Source organism: Pongo pygmaeus, chromosome 5, assembly GCF_028885625.2.
Source record: "Pongo pygmaeus isolate AG05252 chromosome 5, NHGRI_mPonPyg2-v2.0_pri, whole genome shotgun sequence".
In the NCBI taxonomy this organism is placed as follows: domain Eukaryota; kingdom Metazoa; phylum Chordata; class Mammalia; order Primates; family Hominidae; genus Pongo; species Pongo pygmaeus.
In genome coordinates this window covers 39,469,727-39,488,028 of record NC_072378.2, presented here as the reverse complement: position 1 = coordinate 39,488,028, position 18,302 = coordinate 39,469,727, and the positions used below count along the sequence as shown (strand labels likewise).

Here is an 18,302-nt window from a genome sequence, read left to right as displayed (position 1 = left end):
CCTCTGCTTTATATGGTTTGTTATATAAAGCACAGTGCTCAGAACTTGGTATGTGGTACCTGCAAGGATAGGACCAAAGAGAGAGAGCATGAATACATGGGGGTATCAAGAATATATCCTCGGGCTGGGTGCAGTGGCTCATGCCTGTAATCCCAGCACTTTGGGAGGCTGAGGAGGGCAGATCACCTGAGGTGAGGAGTTTAAGACCAGCCTGGCCAACATGGTGAAACCCCATCTCTACAAAAAATTAGCCAGGTGTGGTGGCTCGTGCCTGTAGTCCCAGCTACTTGGGAAGCTGAGACACGAGAATCGCTTGAACCCAGGAAGCAGAGGTTGCAGTGAGCTGAGATCATGCCGCTGTACTCCAACCTGGGTGACAGAGTGAGACTCTGTCTCAAAAAAAAAAAAACTATATCCTCTCTCACTTTGAAAATGGGATTCATAGTAGCAGCTAAAACATTCACCATATATCCCTCCTGCTACCCAGTCTGTGGTCAGGGAAAGGCTCCAAGTCCTATTGAAACAAATTGCTCTCAAGCCAATGATTAAGAAACAAAAACAAAGATATAAAAACATAAATGCAAATCTAGAAGGAAGCACAGTTCCCTCTGAGCATCTCCACAATGCTTTAATCGTAATAAATTGAATCAAATTCATTTTGGTTTATTTTTTACCCTAAAGGCATAACTGCAGATCTCTACCAAATTTTTGTCACCTGAATAAATGATAAATTCTCTCTCATATTTTCACCCAAGACACTCCTAAAAATATCAAACAGGACAGAGCAATGTTGATCCATTTCTTGACCCTTTTTGGGTGAGGGTGAATTGACCAGCTATGAATCCAGTTAATTGTAGATTACATTTATTTACCTGATACAAGGAAACACCAGGTCCAGATGGTTTTACTACTAAGTCCGACCAAAACATTAAAGAAATAGTTAATTCCTATTTTGTTCAAACTGTTCTAGAAAATTTGGGTGGGGGGTATGGAAGATGGAGGCACACTTCAGCTTATTTCATAAGGCTAGCAAAATCTATCTAAAATTGAGGACAGCACACATAAAGAAAATTATAGGAAAATCTCACTAATGAACAAAAGATGTAAAATTTCTAGAAAATTCTCAAACTGAATTTAGCTTTGAGTTTTATGTTTTATAAAGTGACTTGAGTTTTATTTATTCCATGAATGGAGGATGATTTAACAACAGAAAATTGATTACTATACCTCACCACACTAATAGATTAAAGGAGTGGGGAATCAAGAATGAGCACACAGGGACACAGGGAACTTAAAATGTTCTTCTTGGGTATTGGGTATGTATGTATTGGTTAGCATTTGCTGTGAAACATGCAACTGCAAAATTTCAGTTATGTAAAATAAGCATTTGTTTTCATACATTTTAGGGTAAGCTGGGGGTTAGCTATTTTAGGCTGGGCTCAGTTGGGCAGCTCAGCTTTAAACTGCAAGTCTCTGGGTCAGTCAGGTGACCACAACCTTGATGTCTTTCATTATTCTTGGATTAGCTGGCTAGCTGTTGCAAGTTCATCTCATGGAAATGTGGAATATTAAGAGAATTTACTTAACAGGACAAACACACTTCAAGTTCCTGCTCGCATAGTTTCTGCCATCATCCCATTTGGCCAAAGCAATCTGCATGGCTGAGTTTATAGTCAAGGAATGGGGAAGTCTACTCTGCCTTTTATGGCATGGATACAGACAGGAATATAGAATCGGGCCAATGACTCAATTCTATAACAGGGCCTGTATTCGTGCATTCTTGCATTGCTATGAAGAAACACCTGAGACTGGGTAATTTATAAAGAGGTTTAATTGGTTCACAGTTCTGCAGGCTATATAGGAAGCATAGCTGGGGAGGCCTCAGGAAACTTACAATCATGGCAGAAGGTGAAGGGAAAGCAGGCGGGTCTTACATGGCTGGAGCAGGAGGAAGAGAGAAGGGGCGGGAAAGTGCCACAATTTTTTTTTTTTTTTCCAAGACAGGGTCTCACTCTGTTGCCCGGGCTGGAATGCAGTGGCACAATCTCGCCTCACTGCAACCTCCGCCTCCTGGGTTCACGTAATTCTCATGCCTCAGCCTCCCGAGTAGCTAGGATTATAGGTGTGTGCCGCCATGCCAGCTAATTTTTATGTTTTTAGTAGAGACAAGGTTTCACCATGTTGGCCAGGCTGGTCTCGAACCCCTTGCCTCAAGTGATCCACCTGCCTTGGCCTCCCAAAGTGCTGGGATTACAGGCGTGAGACACTGCACCCAGCCATGCCACACACTTTTACACAACCAGATCTAGTGAGAACTCTATCACAAGACAGCACTAGGGGGATGGTGCTAAACCATTAGAAAAAAACTCATGATCCAATCTCACCAGGCCCCACCTCCACACTGGGGATTACAATTTGACATGAAATTTGGGCAGGGACACAGATCCAAACCATATCATGTGGGTATTTTATTTATAACTTATATGTATGACACATACACATTATATATGTTATGTATATGGCATATACATTATATATATGTAAAATGTGGCATTTACAAAATATTTCATAATAAAAATTAATGAAATTCACACTTTGAGCACATTTTGGGGACCCTTCTTATTTACTAGTCTCATAATCCTATCCAAAGAGGAAATAAAGTTGGCTTGGCAGGAGTTGTTCTTCATGATGGTCTCTTTCATCTTTTCTTTTTTCTATTCTTTTAACCTCTTCCAAAAAGGATTTAAAGAGGCTTACAAAGCACAAAGAAAAAGTAAATTCATAATAAATAAAACAAAGCAAAAAGAAAATAAGGTTTACAAAACAAGACAGAGCAGGAACACGTTAGCTCTGGCCTGGATGTTCTGTTTGCCTCTTCTGATCCTCTTTCCACCCTTCTCTACCTGTTCTATGCTCCCTGAAGGGCTCCTGTGTCTCCTTGCTTCTCCTATAGCTACAGGGCTCACTGGGTTCTAACAACTGCTCTGTCCTCCTGATGCTTTGGGCCTAGAGACAGGTAGCACTTCCTGTGAACCATCCCTTGCTGGCTTCCTTCATCCTGCCACACCTTTGTAACTTACTCCTTCACTAAGCCCTTCTTACTTCACCCTTTGGAAGGTGCCACGTTTCCTGTCAGGGACCCTGACTGCAACTGCCCACAAATTGTATGCCTTCATTCTATATGCCTGCAAGATGTGGGCCTAAGGTCTTAGAGTCATTATCAAGTGGGAGACAAAATCAGTAAAAGAATCCCATCTCTCAAGAGAAGCAGACATATTCCTGACACCAAAATGGGCAAGAAATTTTCTCTTGTGGTTTCTCAAAGAGAGGACATTGTGGTGTAATAATCCCATTCTTTTCTCTTACAAACCATTTCTAATCTACTCAGGGCTCAGCCCTCAAATCTCTTCTTATCCACACTCACTGTTTGATCTTATCTAGTCTCACAGCTTTAAATATACACATGCTGATGACTCCCAGTGTGTGCCTCGGGTCCTGACTTTCCCCTCAATTCATTTTCACTATCTAACTGCCTATTTTTTTGGATATCCAATAGGCATCTCAAGTTCTTTGTATGTCCAAAACAAAACTTCCAATGTTTATTCTGTAATTCTCTCCTCCCAGTGTGCCCTCATTTCAATAGAGGGCCCCAGCATCATTTGCCTGGTTGCTCAGGGCATGTGTGTGTGTGTGTGTATGGGGGGGCAGGAGGAGTGGGGTAGTAATGGAAGAAACCTGTCATCCTTTTTTTTTTTTTTTTTTTAATAGCGATGAGGTCTTGCTATGTTCCCCAGGCTGGTCTTGAACTCCTAGGTTCAAGCGATCCCCCTGCCTTGGCCTCCCAAAATGCTGGGATTATAGGCGTGAGCCACCATGGCTGGCCCTGTCATCCTTGATACCTTTTTTTCTCACATTCCACATCCAAACCGTCTCACACCATGTTGGCTCAGGTGTTCAAAATACATTCAGAATCTGACCAATTCTTGTGACCTCCATCACTATCACTCTAGCTCAAACTACTACAGTTTCTCATTCTACCATATTTATTCCTAACTTGTTTCCCTTCTTCTATTCTTGCAACCTTCCAGGGTCCCACCTCCATCAGCCAGTGTAATCCTTTCAAACTATGTCATATCATATCACCTCCTGCTCAAAATCCACTAACTGCTTCCCACCACACTTACTCTTCCCCATGGCCTACAGGGCCTTACATGCATGATCTTGCCCCTGGCATCTTTATTTTCTATCACTATTTCCTCCCTGCCTCCCTCCCCCTCCTTCCAATCCAGTCGTAACAGCCTCCCTGATGTTCTGTGAACAAGTCAAGCATGCTATTTGAGGCCTCGGGACCTTTGCACTTGTTCCTCTGACTGAAACACTCCTGTTCAGATATCTACATACCTCACTCACTCATTTAAGTCTATGCCCAAATGACAAACCTTCAGGGAGGTCTTCTCTAATACCTCCACCATTGCCTACTTTGCTTCACTTTTCTTCACAGCACTTATCAGTACCTGATATGACATGAAATATGTAGATACACATTTGTTTATTGTCTGTATTTCCATTTAGAGTGTAAGCTCTAAGAAAACAGGTTTTTGTTTGTTTTTTCCTTTCATCCCAGCATCCCCAGTGCCTGTGACTTTAGACAGAACAGGCCCTAGGTAAACGTTTGTTAAATGAATGGATGACTCTCTTCTAATTTGTCTAATTTCTCGAGTCACCCTCAGCCAGATCCAACAAATATTTGAGTCTTAATTATGTAAGTGACACTTAGCTAGATGCTTACAGCTTTAAGAACGTATAAAACAGCCCCTAACCTGAACTGTGTCCTTTTGGGAGGGTACTGATGGGGAGAGGGCACAAGGAAACTCCCAGAATACAGAAATGTTCTTTATCTCCATCTGGGTGGTAGTTACACAGGTGCATATATAAGAGCAAATCTACTGAGCCATATTCTTAAGATATGTGTATTTTATGCTGCACCCCAATAAAAGTTTTTGTTGTTTTTTTTTTTAAGGTTCTGACGTATCTAGACACAAAACGAGATAATTTTCCAACGTGGCAAGACCAATGATGGAGCTGCACAGCCTGCTTTGTGAGCAGTGAGAAAGCCACCATCCAGGTACCAAGATTGGCATACCCTTTCCTTGATAAGAGAAAAAGGGTAGGATGTAGCCTGTTATTCTCCTGACGCTGGAACGTCCTAGAGATCACGGGCCTCTCCTATCCCCTGGAACCATCTTCTCACTGTGGCGCTCTTCATTGGGGCCCAACAACAGAGATCCCGAATAGAGGATGCTAGATCAGTGGGGGCTCGAGCCCTTAAGTGAGATGAAGCAAGGCAGAGTGGCCTTTGGGAGACGGGCAATGGGGAAGCCCTGTGCTTTAGACTTGGCTTGAGGAGGTGACACTGTGTCCACGTGCCTATGAAGAGAGGACGGCTGAGGACACACGCGACCCGCCAGACTTCACAAACGGAGGAGACGCGGGTCACACCAGTGCGCATGCGCGGCAGGGGCTTCTGCCACGCAGGCGCACGGCGGCCGGCGCGGGCCGAGCGGAGGCAACGGCTGTGCGGCCTGCGGGCGCGCGCTCCCTTACTGGCCAACGGACGCGAGGCGCGCGCCATGGAACAGCGGTTAGCTGAGTTTCGGGCGGCGCGGAAACTGGCGGGTCTGGCGGCCCAACCCCCCGCTGCCAGTCAGGGCGCGCAAACCCCAGGAGAGAAGGCGGAAGCAGCAGCGACTCTAAAGGCAGCCCCAGGCTGGCTAAAGTGGTTCCTGGTATGGAAACCTAGGCCCGCGAGTGCCCGGGCCCAGCCCGGCCTAATTCAGGTGAGACGACGGAAACTTCGGCCCTAGGACCTGGCCTCGGAGCCACAGTCGAGGGCGCAGCCCCTTCCGGGGGTGTGGCCCTAGCTGCCGGAGGCGGAGCTGCTGGCCCCTCCCTCCTGATCGAGGGCTGAATCGCTCATCTGCGGCCACACGTGTCAGCACTGTTACCGGTTTTGACATTTTCTTTCCAGTCCGCCACCCACGCAGCTCCTGATTCCAGACAGGAAGCGAGAGTCGAGGGTCCTGGAAGAAAGCACCTCTGCTCTTAAATTATTCACTCCGAATTGAGTTATCGTGACGCCCTGTGGCTTTGGGAAACCTTTCCACAACCAAGTTGAGCCACAGCCCTCTGCTAATGGAGGGTAAAAGGTCTAATTGGATACCGATCACAAGTAGCAGTAATTAAAACTTCATTTGATTCGCACCTGGGGCACATGCAGCTAGTAGCCCAGATAGCCTGTGACTTAGAAATGCATTTGAATACAGAATTTACCAAAGTGTGGTAGCTGTAACTGCCGGTAGTGGCAGAAGCTTATTCAGGTTCCATAGTGAATGTTCAAGACACAAACAAAAAAAATGTGATTTAGTATGATAACCTTTTCACATTTAATTGTTTTGGTAATCTCTTATTTTGCGGATGAATTTAATTTGCATCCTTTTGTGTTTTCATTTAGTTTTAACTCATCAGTAAAATGGTAAGGTGGCTTGCAGTGAGGTTGAAATGTCTATGTGAAAATACAGGATAAGACATATCAAGGGATAAGTGCTTTGTAACAATTTGTGCCCAGTGCTTTGTTCCTCATAAGTGTAATAAGAACTAAAAAATTCCTTTTAAAATGAAAATGTGCTGAAAGAAAAGTGTACCTTGCTCACCTTAAAATTATTTCCTGTAAGTTCGTCTATTATTGCACAACATTTGATTTGAGGGAATTTTTAAAAATTACTGAACCTGTTACTCAATTTTGATTTGATATTCTCAGTGATATACAGGATTCCAGCTGACTTGCAGAAAGGTGAAAAGAGCGCAGCAGAGTTCAGACAATCCATTTCCTTGTGTGCAGTTTGTGTTAATTGTCTTTGGATAATTTTATTGTTGACTAGAACTTTCTAAGTACAACACTTGCTTAAGATTTTAGAAACCATTTCCCTTATTCTTTTTCTCTCTGCAGTTAAAAAACAATGTCTAACCCACGCAATGAGCTTTTGACTGTATGTCTCATTTCCAAAGGAATGAGATCATTGAGTTGGACCCAGAGAAACTGAACTCAGAGAAAAACTTCCATTATTGAGAACCCAAAAGCTGATGGCCAGACAAAAGGATGAGAGGAAATGCTGGATCTCCAGTTTCTTGTTAATTGCTCTGTTTTTCATAAGGGACTCTGCCTTAAGCTCATTTTCATTGACTTATCATTTCTGGGTTTGCTCTGGTGTGAAAATTCTCATTTAATTTTTTTTCTTCAGATTCTGCCTCTAGTTTAGAAAAGAAAAAGTCTAATTTACAATTCATGTCAGACAATTTTGATGGCACACTGTGGCCTGTCAGAGATTTCTGTAGCATTCTATTTTTTAAAAATTATTTTTAATTTTTGTTTTTTAATTGAAACAGCTTTATTGAAATAAGATTTACATGCTACAGAATTTATCTCTTTTAACATACAGTTCAAAGATTTTTAGTAAATTTATTGAGTCGTGCAACCATCACTACAACTTGAGAACGTCTCTATCACTCCAAGAAGACCCCTCTTGCACATTAGCAGTTACTACCCATTTCCAACCCCAGCCCTGCACAAACATCCATCTACTTTCTATCTCTATACATTTGTCTTTTCCGGATGTTTCATGTAAATGGAATTATACAGTATGGTAAACACACTTTTTGTCTATTAATTTTTATATTCAACCAGGTTCAACATGTAGCCGTAGCCAAATATTTTAAATTTTCCTTCTGGAAGTTTGAAAATATTTATCTTTTTTGATACTTACTTCTCCTTCTGCTTTCTCTTTTTCATACTGAAACAGTCTTTTAAATGATTGCATTCATTGATTAATTCCTTATTTTTCCCTTCTAGCAGAAGACCTTCCTTTTCACTCTCAAGACAGCATCCTTGGATATTAATTACCTTTTGTTCATTATGCCCTTTCTTATGAGCACCATCTAGTTGTTGAAGCAACAGATTTTCATGTTGTAGTTGAGATATTCTCTCCTCTACGTAGTCCCACTTTCCAAAGGATTTACTTGGCTTAGGTCCTTTTGTACACTTTATAAAACCAAAACCTTTTCTCTGAGAGAATTTCTTGTGTCATGGAGTTTACTTTTTAGGGTATTGAATTTAATTCGAGCTTCGGAAGGTTGCTCAGTTAAAAACTCATTATTATCTTTTAGTTCAGAAATATCAGAACTCATTTTCTTTCTTGTAAAGAAACGTCTTGTGCTCTCTGTAAAGCAAGTTCTAGGTCTCTCTTTGTTTTCACACTTTGATCACACTCACTTATAGCAGCAGCCAGTCTAGCATGGAATGATTCAACTTCAGCTTCCAGTCTTTCCTTGTTTTGATTTTCCTTCTCCAGTTTAGACTTGAGCATTGTATTCTCAGTTTTGAGGTCGTTAAGCTGTCGACCATACTGGGATACTGTTTTTGTTAATGTTTTTCCATTCAGTTTTAGAGTCTCTTGAAGGTCATCATTCATTTCTTTAACAATTTAAATGTCCTTTTTCCCTTTCGAGGTTCCTATTTTTTATTGTGTATACTTACATACACAATAAAGGCAATATCTCTCTTCAACAAGCAATTTTCATGCATCAGATCTTTTTTTTCTTAAAGTATTTCTTCAAGCCTTCAATTCCATTTCTAGTGATCCGATAGTCAGTTCAAGCTGTTCTTTTACTTCAACTTCTTTCCTATGTTGCTCCACTTTCCTTTCTAACTCTTCCCTAATTTTTTCATACAACATATTAGCATTTCTTCTTTTAAGGTGCATTCAAACTGTAGAGTTCTTGTTTCCATTCTACTTTTTGATATTGAACTGTTACTTCATTTCTTGTGTTTTGGATAGCTCCTTCTTCAGTACACTAAACTCAGTTTTCGTATTTCTTATTGTCTAGTGTAAGTTGTTCACAGGTAGTTTTTTTTAAGGTCCAGTGACTTTTCACCTGAAAGAAATGCATTCTGGATTTCCATTAGGATACAAGAATCATTACAATCCATTCCATATAGCTTAATGAGCATCATAAACTTCTTATAATGAGGTTAAGGTTCCTCATGATCCTCTGAAGCTGTTTCAGATGGCCGAGTTAAGTTATCAGGTTCGTCTCTAAGTGAGTTTACTTTTTGACCTTTTTCTTTTCATTTGACATATTCTTTGCAGGCCTAGCATAGTCTTCATTCTCTTTCCTAGGAAATCGCTGATGGTAAGTTTTTCCACTCTTTCTTTGTTGAATTAATTTATCATCATCGTCAGCAGATGTACTATCATATAGGTTTTTTTGATACTTTTTTTTTTTTAACTTTGTGCTTCTTTCTAGCTTCTTCAACCTGTGGCTATTTATTTTCACTTTCAAGCTTTTCTTGTTCTTCCTCTGATGTCACTTGTACTTCTTGTTCTGCTTTGGATGTTTGTTCATTCTTCCTTTCTGTTGCTTTCTTCACAACAGAATCTTTCATTTCCATGATAGGCTTTAGGGAAGGATGTTTTTCAGGAGGCCCTTCTCCCTTTCCATTTACTATATATTTTTTCCTTTTTTTATATGAATGTCCAGGTAAAGACTTTGAAACACTCTCAGGGATACACTGCTTGGTAGTAAAAGTCAAGTCTTCATCATCTGGTTTAGGCCATGAATCAACACACAGTTTTTTTAAAATACTGAATGCAGATGCTTCAGAACTCCCAGAATCTTTTGCACTTGCTCCTCCTTTTTTAAACTTGCATTCTTCTTGGATGCTTCTTCTGGGTTGTCATTTTGAAGACCATTTTCAAGTATCTTTTTTTTTAATGTTGCAAAATTTGTTGTCAGTGCTTGTCAGACCACCAGAAATAGCATAATCTGCAGTCTATTCATACATACTCTTGAGTAAAGACAATATTTTGTTGAAGAAGAATGCTAACTATACCTGACAAGCCATAATGTACAACAGGCATGAGAGCTGTTCTTTTCAACCTATCAACAGCATGTACATTTGCTTGTTTCTTCACTAAAATTCCACCTTTTGCTGTGTTTTGCAAACTATAGCAAGTAAAAGTGGTGTGTTTGCATCCTTGTTCAGCACTTCAGTATTCACATGGTGTGAAGGCAGTTTTTCTGCCAGTAGTGTATTCTCATTATAGACAGCATAGTGTAGTGCATTGTTGCTATAGACATCCATAAGATCTGGGTTGGTGCCACATTCTAGCAGAATGATGACACAAATCTCTTCTTGGCAATGTACGGCCTTCATCAAAGGCATCCTGTTTCATTTGTCACCAATGTCAGTCTGGCACTTTTAGTTCACCTGGAGAGTAACCACTTCCACATGGCCATTGGCACAGGCCAAATGTAAAGCAGCCCTGTTCATCCACAGATGAAGGAATACAGAAACTCCAGGATATTTGCACAATGGAATAGTCTTCAGCCATCAAACTTTAGGACATCACCCCACTTCCAGCAACGTGGAGAGAGACCTGTTCATCAACAGATGAAGGGATACAGAAACTGTAGTATTCATTCACAATGGAATACCCTTCAGCTGTGCACATATACTGAAATCATATCACCTGGAGCCACACAGTTGAACCTGTTCATCCCTTGGTGAAGGGATGACAAAACTGAAATATATATCCAGAATGGAATACTCTTCCACCACAGAAATGGATGAAATCCTGTCATTAGCAGTCTTGTGGAGAAACCTGTTCATCCACAGATGAAGGGATAAAGAAACTGTAGTATATATACACAAATGGAATACTCTTCATCCAGAAAAATGTAATGAAATTACATCATTTGCAGCCACACTGTTGAGCCTAGAGGACATCATGGTAAATGACCTGTCCTGTCCACCCACAGCTGAAGGGATGAAGAAACCACCATACAGATACACTATGGAATATGCTTCAGCCATAAAGCTTTGGGAAATCCTGTCATCCACAGCCATGTGGAGAAACCCAGAGGACATTAGGTCCAAGGAAATGAGCCTGGTAGAGGAAGTCCCACACCTTTTAATCTCAGGCATGGAGATTCCAAAAACTTTATCTCCTGTCCATCCACAGATGAAGGGATCAAGAAACTGTAATGTACATGCACAAAGAATACTCTCTGGCCATCAAAATAACTAAACCATGTCATTTGGAGCAACACAAATGAACCGCTGAGGCTGCAGCTGCCTCGTCCTGCACCATGGTTGGAAGCCACTGCGGCCTTCATCTGGGCCAAGCTCTGACGGCAATGATGCCTCTGCCCCCACCCGGTCCTCGCTCTGACTGACAATGCCGCTGCATCTTTTCAGTAGTAGTTGATGAGGAAGTATCTACATCCCCCTTCCCACTACCAGATTTTGCTTGGAGAAAAGCAGTTTCCCGAAATAATTCTATGACGAGCTTCTTCCACATTAGGACAAAAATGCTGGTAACTTTAAAAAATTCCTACAGGAGCCTCCTGCTTCCCTCTCCAGCCATATCCCAGGCAAGCCCCCAGCACACCACCCTGCCCCAGAACCCATTCCCCATACCCATCCACCACTCCTGACCTCCAGGCCTTGGCTCAGGCTGGCCTTCTGCTCAAAGGCTCTCCTTTGGAGTCACCTGGCTGAGCACAGCTTTGCCTCACCCCTGCAAAATCTAGTAGTCATCTTGAATTTCTCCCTTTCCCTCACTATCATTCATTCATTCAACAAAAATCTCGTCATGTGCCCACTGTGTTCCAGCTGTTGTTCTAAATCCTGGGAGACGGTGTGATTAAGACACACAAGTCCTACTCTAGTACAACTTGCATTTGAGCTTGGGGCAGCAGGGAAAGGAGGACAATAAACAAAACCAGATAAATGCTATGAAAGAAAAACGATAAAACCAGTAGATTGTGATAGTGAATTAGGGGTGAGGGGAGCAGAGTACTATTTTAAATCAGCTGAGCAGGGAGAACTCACTAAGGAGGAGACATTTAACAAGAAGGAACCACCCTGGCAAAAACGGGGACTAAGCCAAGGGCACATATGGTGACATTTTTGCTGTTTGTAGTAGGAGGGGTCAACCAAGTGATATGAGGGGAAGGGAGCATTCCTCTCAGAGGGAACCGCAAGTGCAGAGGCCCTAAGGTAGGAAGCAGCTTGATATTTGAGGAGTGGCAGTGCCTTCCTTGGACCATGCCTGCGTGTGATATAACAGTCACAAACACTTCTTCACCCAGGTCTTACAGCAGAAGGGAACTGGTACTCAGACAAATTCCAAATGAGGCAGAAGAATGTCCGTATCTCTCCTCTTCCTTGTTTGTTCCCTTCGTCAGTTTGTTTACCCCCCCGCCCCCCACACCCATCTACCTCTAGTTCCCTAACCTTTCTCCTGCCACCCCCCATAAAGGCCCCTAATTAAATAAAATGGATTTTGGAGGAGACCATCCTAGGATCCCAGACTGACCTCGTCTCTGCCTATCACTAGTTGTATGGCTTTAGGGAAATTACTTAACCTCTCAGTGTTTTCTTATCAGTAAATTGGGAATAATAATGCCTGCTTCCTGGATTACAAGAGTTCATACATTTGAAGGCTCTCAGTAAATGGTGACATAGGAGCATTCTTCTTTTTATACTCCCTAAGTGATAAATTTAGTTTATTGTGAATCTCAACATGTATATTCAAAATGTATTTTGTGTCCATCAGCCCACTATTTCCATCTGACTGCTGTCCCCACCCTGGTCAATGTCTGGCTTTCTCTTGCTAGGCCTCCTCCCCAACCTTTTTAGCACCAGGGATTTCGTGTTTTTGGTTAGTGCCCTGCTTAGACCTTCAGCTGTTTCCCATTTCCAGAATCTTCACTGCAGCCTGCCTGGCCCTACTTTATCTGGCTCCCACCCTCATGCCCTCCCTCCTTAGCCCTGTCATCTCATGCTACTCTCCCCCTTGCCCAGAACACTGCCCAGATGCATTCTTCTTGGGCCAGAAGTACTGTGCATGTGTGTCAAATCTGAAACAGACATTTCTTTCTTTAATAAGTGTCAGGGGTCAAGGATGTGGCTGATAATATAAGGGCCTCTCCAATCAGACTTTCTAATCCAACTGAAAAGATAATAATTACAATGTTGACGCTAAAAAAGAAGGTTCTGACAAAATAGAACTTCTGAAACATCATAAATCAGATGACCAGTATTTGTGATCCCCTTTTAAATATTCATGTGAAGAAGAATAGGGTATGTAACTGAAGAGATGAACTAAAAGTTCTGCTATGAATTGAGAACCTAAGTATGGGATGCCGTGTTTGGATCTGGAGACACGTGGCCTCCTGGTACTTAATCTGGCATCAGACATGACATGACCTATAGTAAAAGAGAGACACTGTAGTGCTGAATAGTTTGGTGCTCAATGAACGGGAGAGCTAGCTGGTGCTGGGGGAGGTGGAGGGGGCACCCTCCCTGATGCCCAGGGAGGTCAGGGCTGACCGTTCATGAACTGTGCTTGCCTGGAAGGAAGGCAAAGAGTTGAGGAAGAAAGAGGAAGTGGACAGAATTCTAGGTTTGAGATGAGGACTGAGAATATCTTTGGGTAATAAGACCAGTTAAGCTGGAGAAGAAGGGTCATTTATGGAACAAAGGATTGTGGATCGTGTTGTCATGGAATTTCCTAGACCACTGTGACCCATTAGTAGATGGTGAAATTAATATAGAAGATCTTGTCCCCTATTAAAAATGTTTTTAAAGTAGAATAGGAAATACAAGAGAATGTCTCAGGGAGGGTAAGTGTTGACTTGTGAAACTTTGTTGCATATATGTATTCTGGATTACAGTCTAAAATGTATTCCTTATTGTAGGTCATGTTCAGAAGAGTTCTGAAAACAGTGGGCTGGACACAGAGCTGTCTAAATACCTGTGTCTGCCATTAGCATCTGGCACAGGGGCCTGTGTACTGGCATTTCAATCTGTTGAACAAATTGAGGGTCTTGGGTTCCAGCCCAAGGAGTTTGGATTTTATCCTGTAGGCAGTGAAAGTTTTTGAAGGTTTGTGAACAGGAGGGTAATGGGTCTTTAAGAAAATTCATTTAGCAGTTGTACATAGGATGGCTTGGGGAAGGAAGAGATAGGAGGCAGGGAGTCTAGTTAGGAGACATTGGCTGGGCCTTGGGTGAGTGACAACGACCTGTGTAGGTTAATCACAGGGGATGGGAAGGTAAGGGGGCCCAGTAATGGCTGTAACAGTGGTTTTTGTTTGTTTTTGAGACAGTGTCTTGGTCTGTTGCCCAAGCTAGAGTGTGATGGTGCAACTCAGTTCACTGCAGCCTCCGCCTCCCAGGTTTGAGCGATTCTCATGCCTCGGCCTCCTGAGTAGCTGGGATTACAGTCGTGTGCCACCATGCTGGCTAATTTTTGTATTTTTAGTAGAGATGAGGTTTCACCATGTTGGCCAGGCTGGTCTCAAACTCCTGAGCTCAAGTGATCTGCCTGCCTCAGCCTCCCAAAGTGCTGGGATTACAGGTGTGCACCTGGCTAATTTTTTTTTTTTAATGTGAAAAGGATTTTTGTTTCCTGTCTCTATTTTAGAATCATGTCACTCATAATATTTTAGGTCATCTAATCCAATCAACAAAGGTGTATTGACTCTGACTGTATTTGAAGCATTTGTCATGACTGTTGCATTATCAGTTATTCAGGAGTTTCTGTATGGGGCACAAATTAGCTCTTCTTAGCAGCAGACTAATCTGAAGAAATGACTCCCACGAAAAAGAATCTGTCTGAATGCTGTAGGGCTTTTATTAGGTCACATCTCACTAAGTGCTGATCAGTTTTGATTCAGTTGGAGTAGAGCACATAGGTTCTTTGGAGATGATTGTTTTAGAGAGTAGTGTCAAAGAATAGAAATCAATGAGCCAACAGCCTTCTCAGAGCAATGAAAACTGCCTTTTCAGATTAGTTTTGATCATCTCAGCTCCATTACCCTTTATTCTTTCTTTTGTTTGTGTATCCTAGGAAGCGGCTCAGCCCCAGGGCAGCACATCACAGCCACCATGGAACACAGCCATTCCTCTACCATCGTGCTGGGACCAGTCTTTCCTGACCAATATCACCTTCTTGAAGTTTCTTCTCTGGTTGGTCCTGCTGGGACTATTTGTGGAACTGGAATTTGGCCTGGCGTATTTTGTCCTCTCCTTGTTCTATTGGATGTACATCGGGACACGAGGCCCTGAAGAGAAGAAAGAGGGAGAGAAGAGCGCCTACTCTGTGTTCAATCCAGGCTGTGAAGCCATCCAGGGCACCCTGACTGCAGAGCAGTTGGAGCGCGAGTTACAGTTGAGACCCCTGGCAGGGAGATAGGACCCAGCTGTGCTGTCATGCAGCTAACCTCTGATGTGGTCTTCCTCACCATTGGCTATGGATTTGATTTCAGGTTCATAGGACTAAGGGCAGCTTGCGGGTTAGCTCTGTGACTGCATAGTTTTTCTACCTTCTTTCCCTGATCTTTTGCTGCCATTTGATCTTTGATAATTTTGGTGAAACTCTCTAAAATACATTCACTGTGGGTCCGATGCAATTTATAAAAATTATGTACTCAAGAAGGGAGACCTGTTTGTTTCATTTCTCATCTGTTTGGGAGATGATTTTAGAGCACTAGAAAGGCACTGGGGAGATTCTCAGCTTCAAACATCCAGCAGTTTGAAGTATGATTAGGTAGGTACATCAGGGCTGCATTGTCAATGTTCTCTTTAAGTCTTTTAACATTTATAGCAATTTTTTTTTTTTCCTGGAGAGTTTAGGTTGCAAGTTTTGGGTTTCTTGTTTGTTTTTGTTTTGCTTCCTGCTTTAATTCTTTCAGTCATTACTGGTATCGAAAAATAAAATATCTTTAAAACATCTCCTCTTCAGAAATAGGTCCCTCTTCATTGCCCATCACCATCTTCCACTCTCCTATTATTTTGCCACCACTCAGTAAAGGAAGGTAGGAAGAGACAAAGGCCTAAGTGCAGGTGTGGGGAGGGATTTCACAAGTGGTTATTAACAGCCAGTTCAGCAAGAAGTGTTGAGTGTATACAAAGGGGAGGGCTGGAAGTGTAACTCCAGACCCGTTGGCTGCTTGAGTTGTTTCTTATATTCTAAGGCAGCAGTCCCTAACCTTTTTGGCACCAGGGACCAGTTTTGTGGAAGACAGTTTTTCCATGGACAGGGTGGTGGTGGAGGTGGTTTCGGGATGAAACTTCCACCTCAGATCATCAGGCATTAGAGTCTCATAAGGATCACGCAACCTAGATCCCTCGCATGCGCCGTTCACAATACGGTTCCAAGGGCTTTAGAGTAAGCAGTCTTTTCACCTGTGGGCCTCTGGTGAGAAATTCTGTAAATTGTGATAATCAGGCTGGATTTTAATGTTCCTTTTCCAGTACAATGTTAAAGTTTGGGTTCATTAAAATTAGGTAAACTCCCATTCGGTTAGGGCTTCTCTCATTAATTCCACTTTGTGGCTAACCTTACTGTGTTTCAGCCCTTGTTGAAAATTCTTCTGATATGTGTTGCTCTTCCCCACAGCCCTTTGCCCATTGGGAGTTTGGCTGTCCCTCAGAGCCATCCGGTCAAGCAGATGGTCTGTTCTATCTCACAGAACAGTCTTTTCTTCCATGAGTTCTGTCGGAACTGAACATGTAAAAAGTATGGGAAACAGATGAATCCCTATTAAACATGAAGTTTTGATTGTATTTAAGATACAATTTTGTTGACTGATTTATTTTCTTAAGGCTTTCTTAATTTTCTTGATACTTTCCTTGGGCTCTTCTGTTTCATAAAAGCCCCATACAAGGGAGTAATTCCCTAATCTTAAGTTTTACTGCAGTGCTCAGGGCAGTAAGCATTGCTGTAGGAAAGAACTAATTTGTATTTTAAAAACATATAATTCAGACTTTCCCCTAAAACAAAATGCCTGTAACTCTGAATTAGGTTTGATCCAATTAGTAATCCCAGTGGGGTAAAGACTTAAGCAAGCAGGAGACTCGACCTGTGGGTGGACCTCAGTAGTGATTTTTGAAATGCAGCTATTTTTGAGGTGGAGTCTAGATTGCCTCAAACCCATCTTGCATGAGATTTTCTGTGAACAATTTGTCACTTCTCCTCACCTCTTCCCAAAGGTGCATGTAATGATGGCATTAACTTCTAGGAAAAATAGGGTGTGAATCAATTAAAGGCCTGGCAGGGAGAAGAAGAAAGAACAATAAGTATTTGGTGCTCTGATCAGACCATTAGGCTTTAGGTGCAGCCTTGATTTCCCGAATTTAGGCCTATTGATCTCAGAATTTCCACTCACAGCCTGACCATTAACCCAGCATGCAGCTTCCATTAAAGGATTCTTCTGTCATCAGGGAACTTGAAATCCCAGAGGTAGATGCAGTCACTGTGATAGCTTTATACACGAGTGAAGTCGTTTCTGTACAAGTCTAACAAGTAACTTGGTTTTTGCTTTTATTCACATTATCCCATCTTGCCTATTGATAGGGACTGTTAAACAAGACTCTATATCTAAAGTTGGAAGGGACCCCAAAATACCATCAAGTGTGTTCCCCACCCCCAACCTTGGGCAGGCCCATCATTTATTCCCAACTAAAGATAATTTGTTTCTAGTGAACCCCTAAAGAAGATTCCAGGTACTTCCTAGGAAGTTCTTTATGTTTACTGAAAGAACTTTTGCCACCCCCATCCCCGCCATCTGGGGTTACTTTGTCTCCTAATCTCAGTGGATGTGGAGTCCCTGGAGGCCTATGTGAACATCCTTCACACTGGTAAAGCTTTAGTTCTCTTTTCTCTCTGCTCTTTAGGCCAAGTCATTGAGCTATACCTCTGGGACTCAAATCACTTTCATGCTAGCCCCGACCTATTCTAAGTGTTTCAGGTTTGGGTGGGGGTAAGTGGCCCTGTGGGTGGGTATAATGATCTTTCTCAAAAGCTTTGGAGCTTTGCCAGTGATGACTTAGGCATGTGTATTTTGTGCTATTAGAGTTATGCTTTGAGTATAGGCCGTCTTTCACATTTGCCTTTTGACTGATCTGTGTGTCAATCAAAAAGCTCTGTGCTGCAAAATCTTAGAAAGTTACACAATTGAAAGAACCAGTGACCCTCAGTTGGGCAGAAGACATCAAAATTCGAGCTTTGTGTTTTTAGTTCCTGCCACTCATACCAGCAAATATTTGTAGATGCCCTGGATTTGGCGCTGCTGGGGACACACACATATAAGCTCCTGCATAGGATGAGCGTCCCTAAGAGCCCGGGGATGCAGGGGTGGGGTTGGGATGTCATGAAGCATGTTGCCGCCAGGCGG

At 42.4% G+C, this 18,302-nt stretch overlaps 1 protein-coding gene across 1 annotated transcript; it reads left to right on the top strand.

The window, feature by feature from the left end:
* The first annotated feature begins 2,463 nt into the window (after positions 1 to 2,463).
* Positions 2,464 to 16,699, top strand: SAYSD1 (SAYSVFN motif domain containing 1). Its single transcript, XM_054491729.2, has 2 exons — positions 2,464 to 5,837; positions 14,975 to 16,699. The coding sequence occupies exons 1-2, from the start codon at positions 5,430 to 5,432 to the stop codon at positions 15,317 to 15,319; spliced, it is 753 nt and encodes a 250-aa protein (XP_054347704.1). The 5' UTR covers positions 2,464 to 5,429; the 3' UTR covers positions 15,320 to 16,699.
* Positions 16,700 to 18,302: the final 1,603 nt, after the last annotated feature.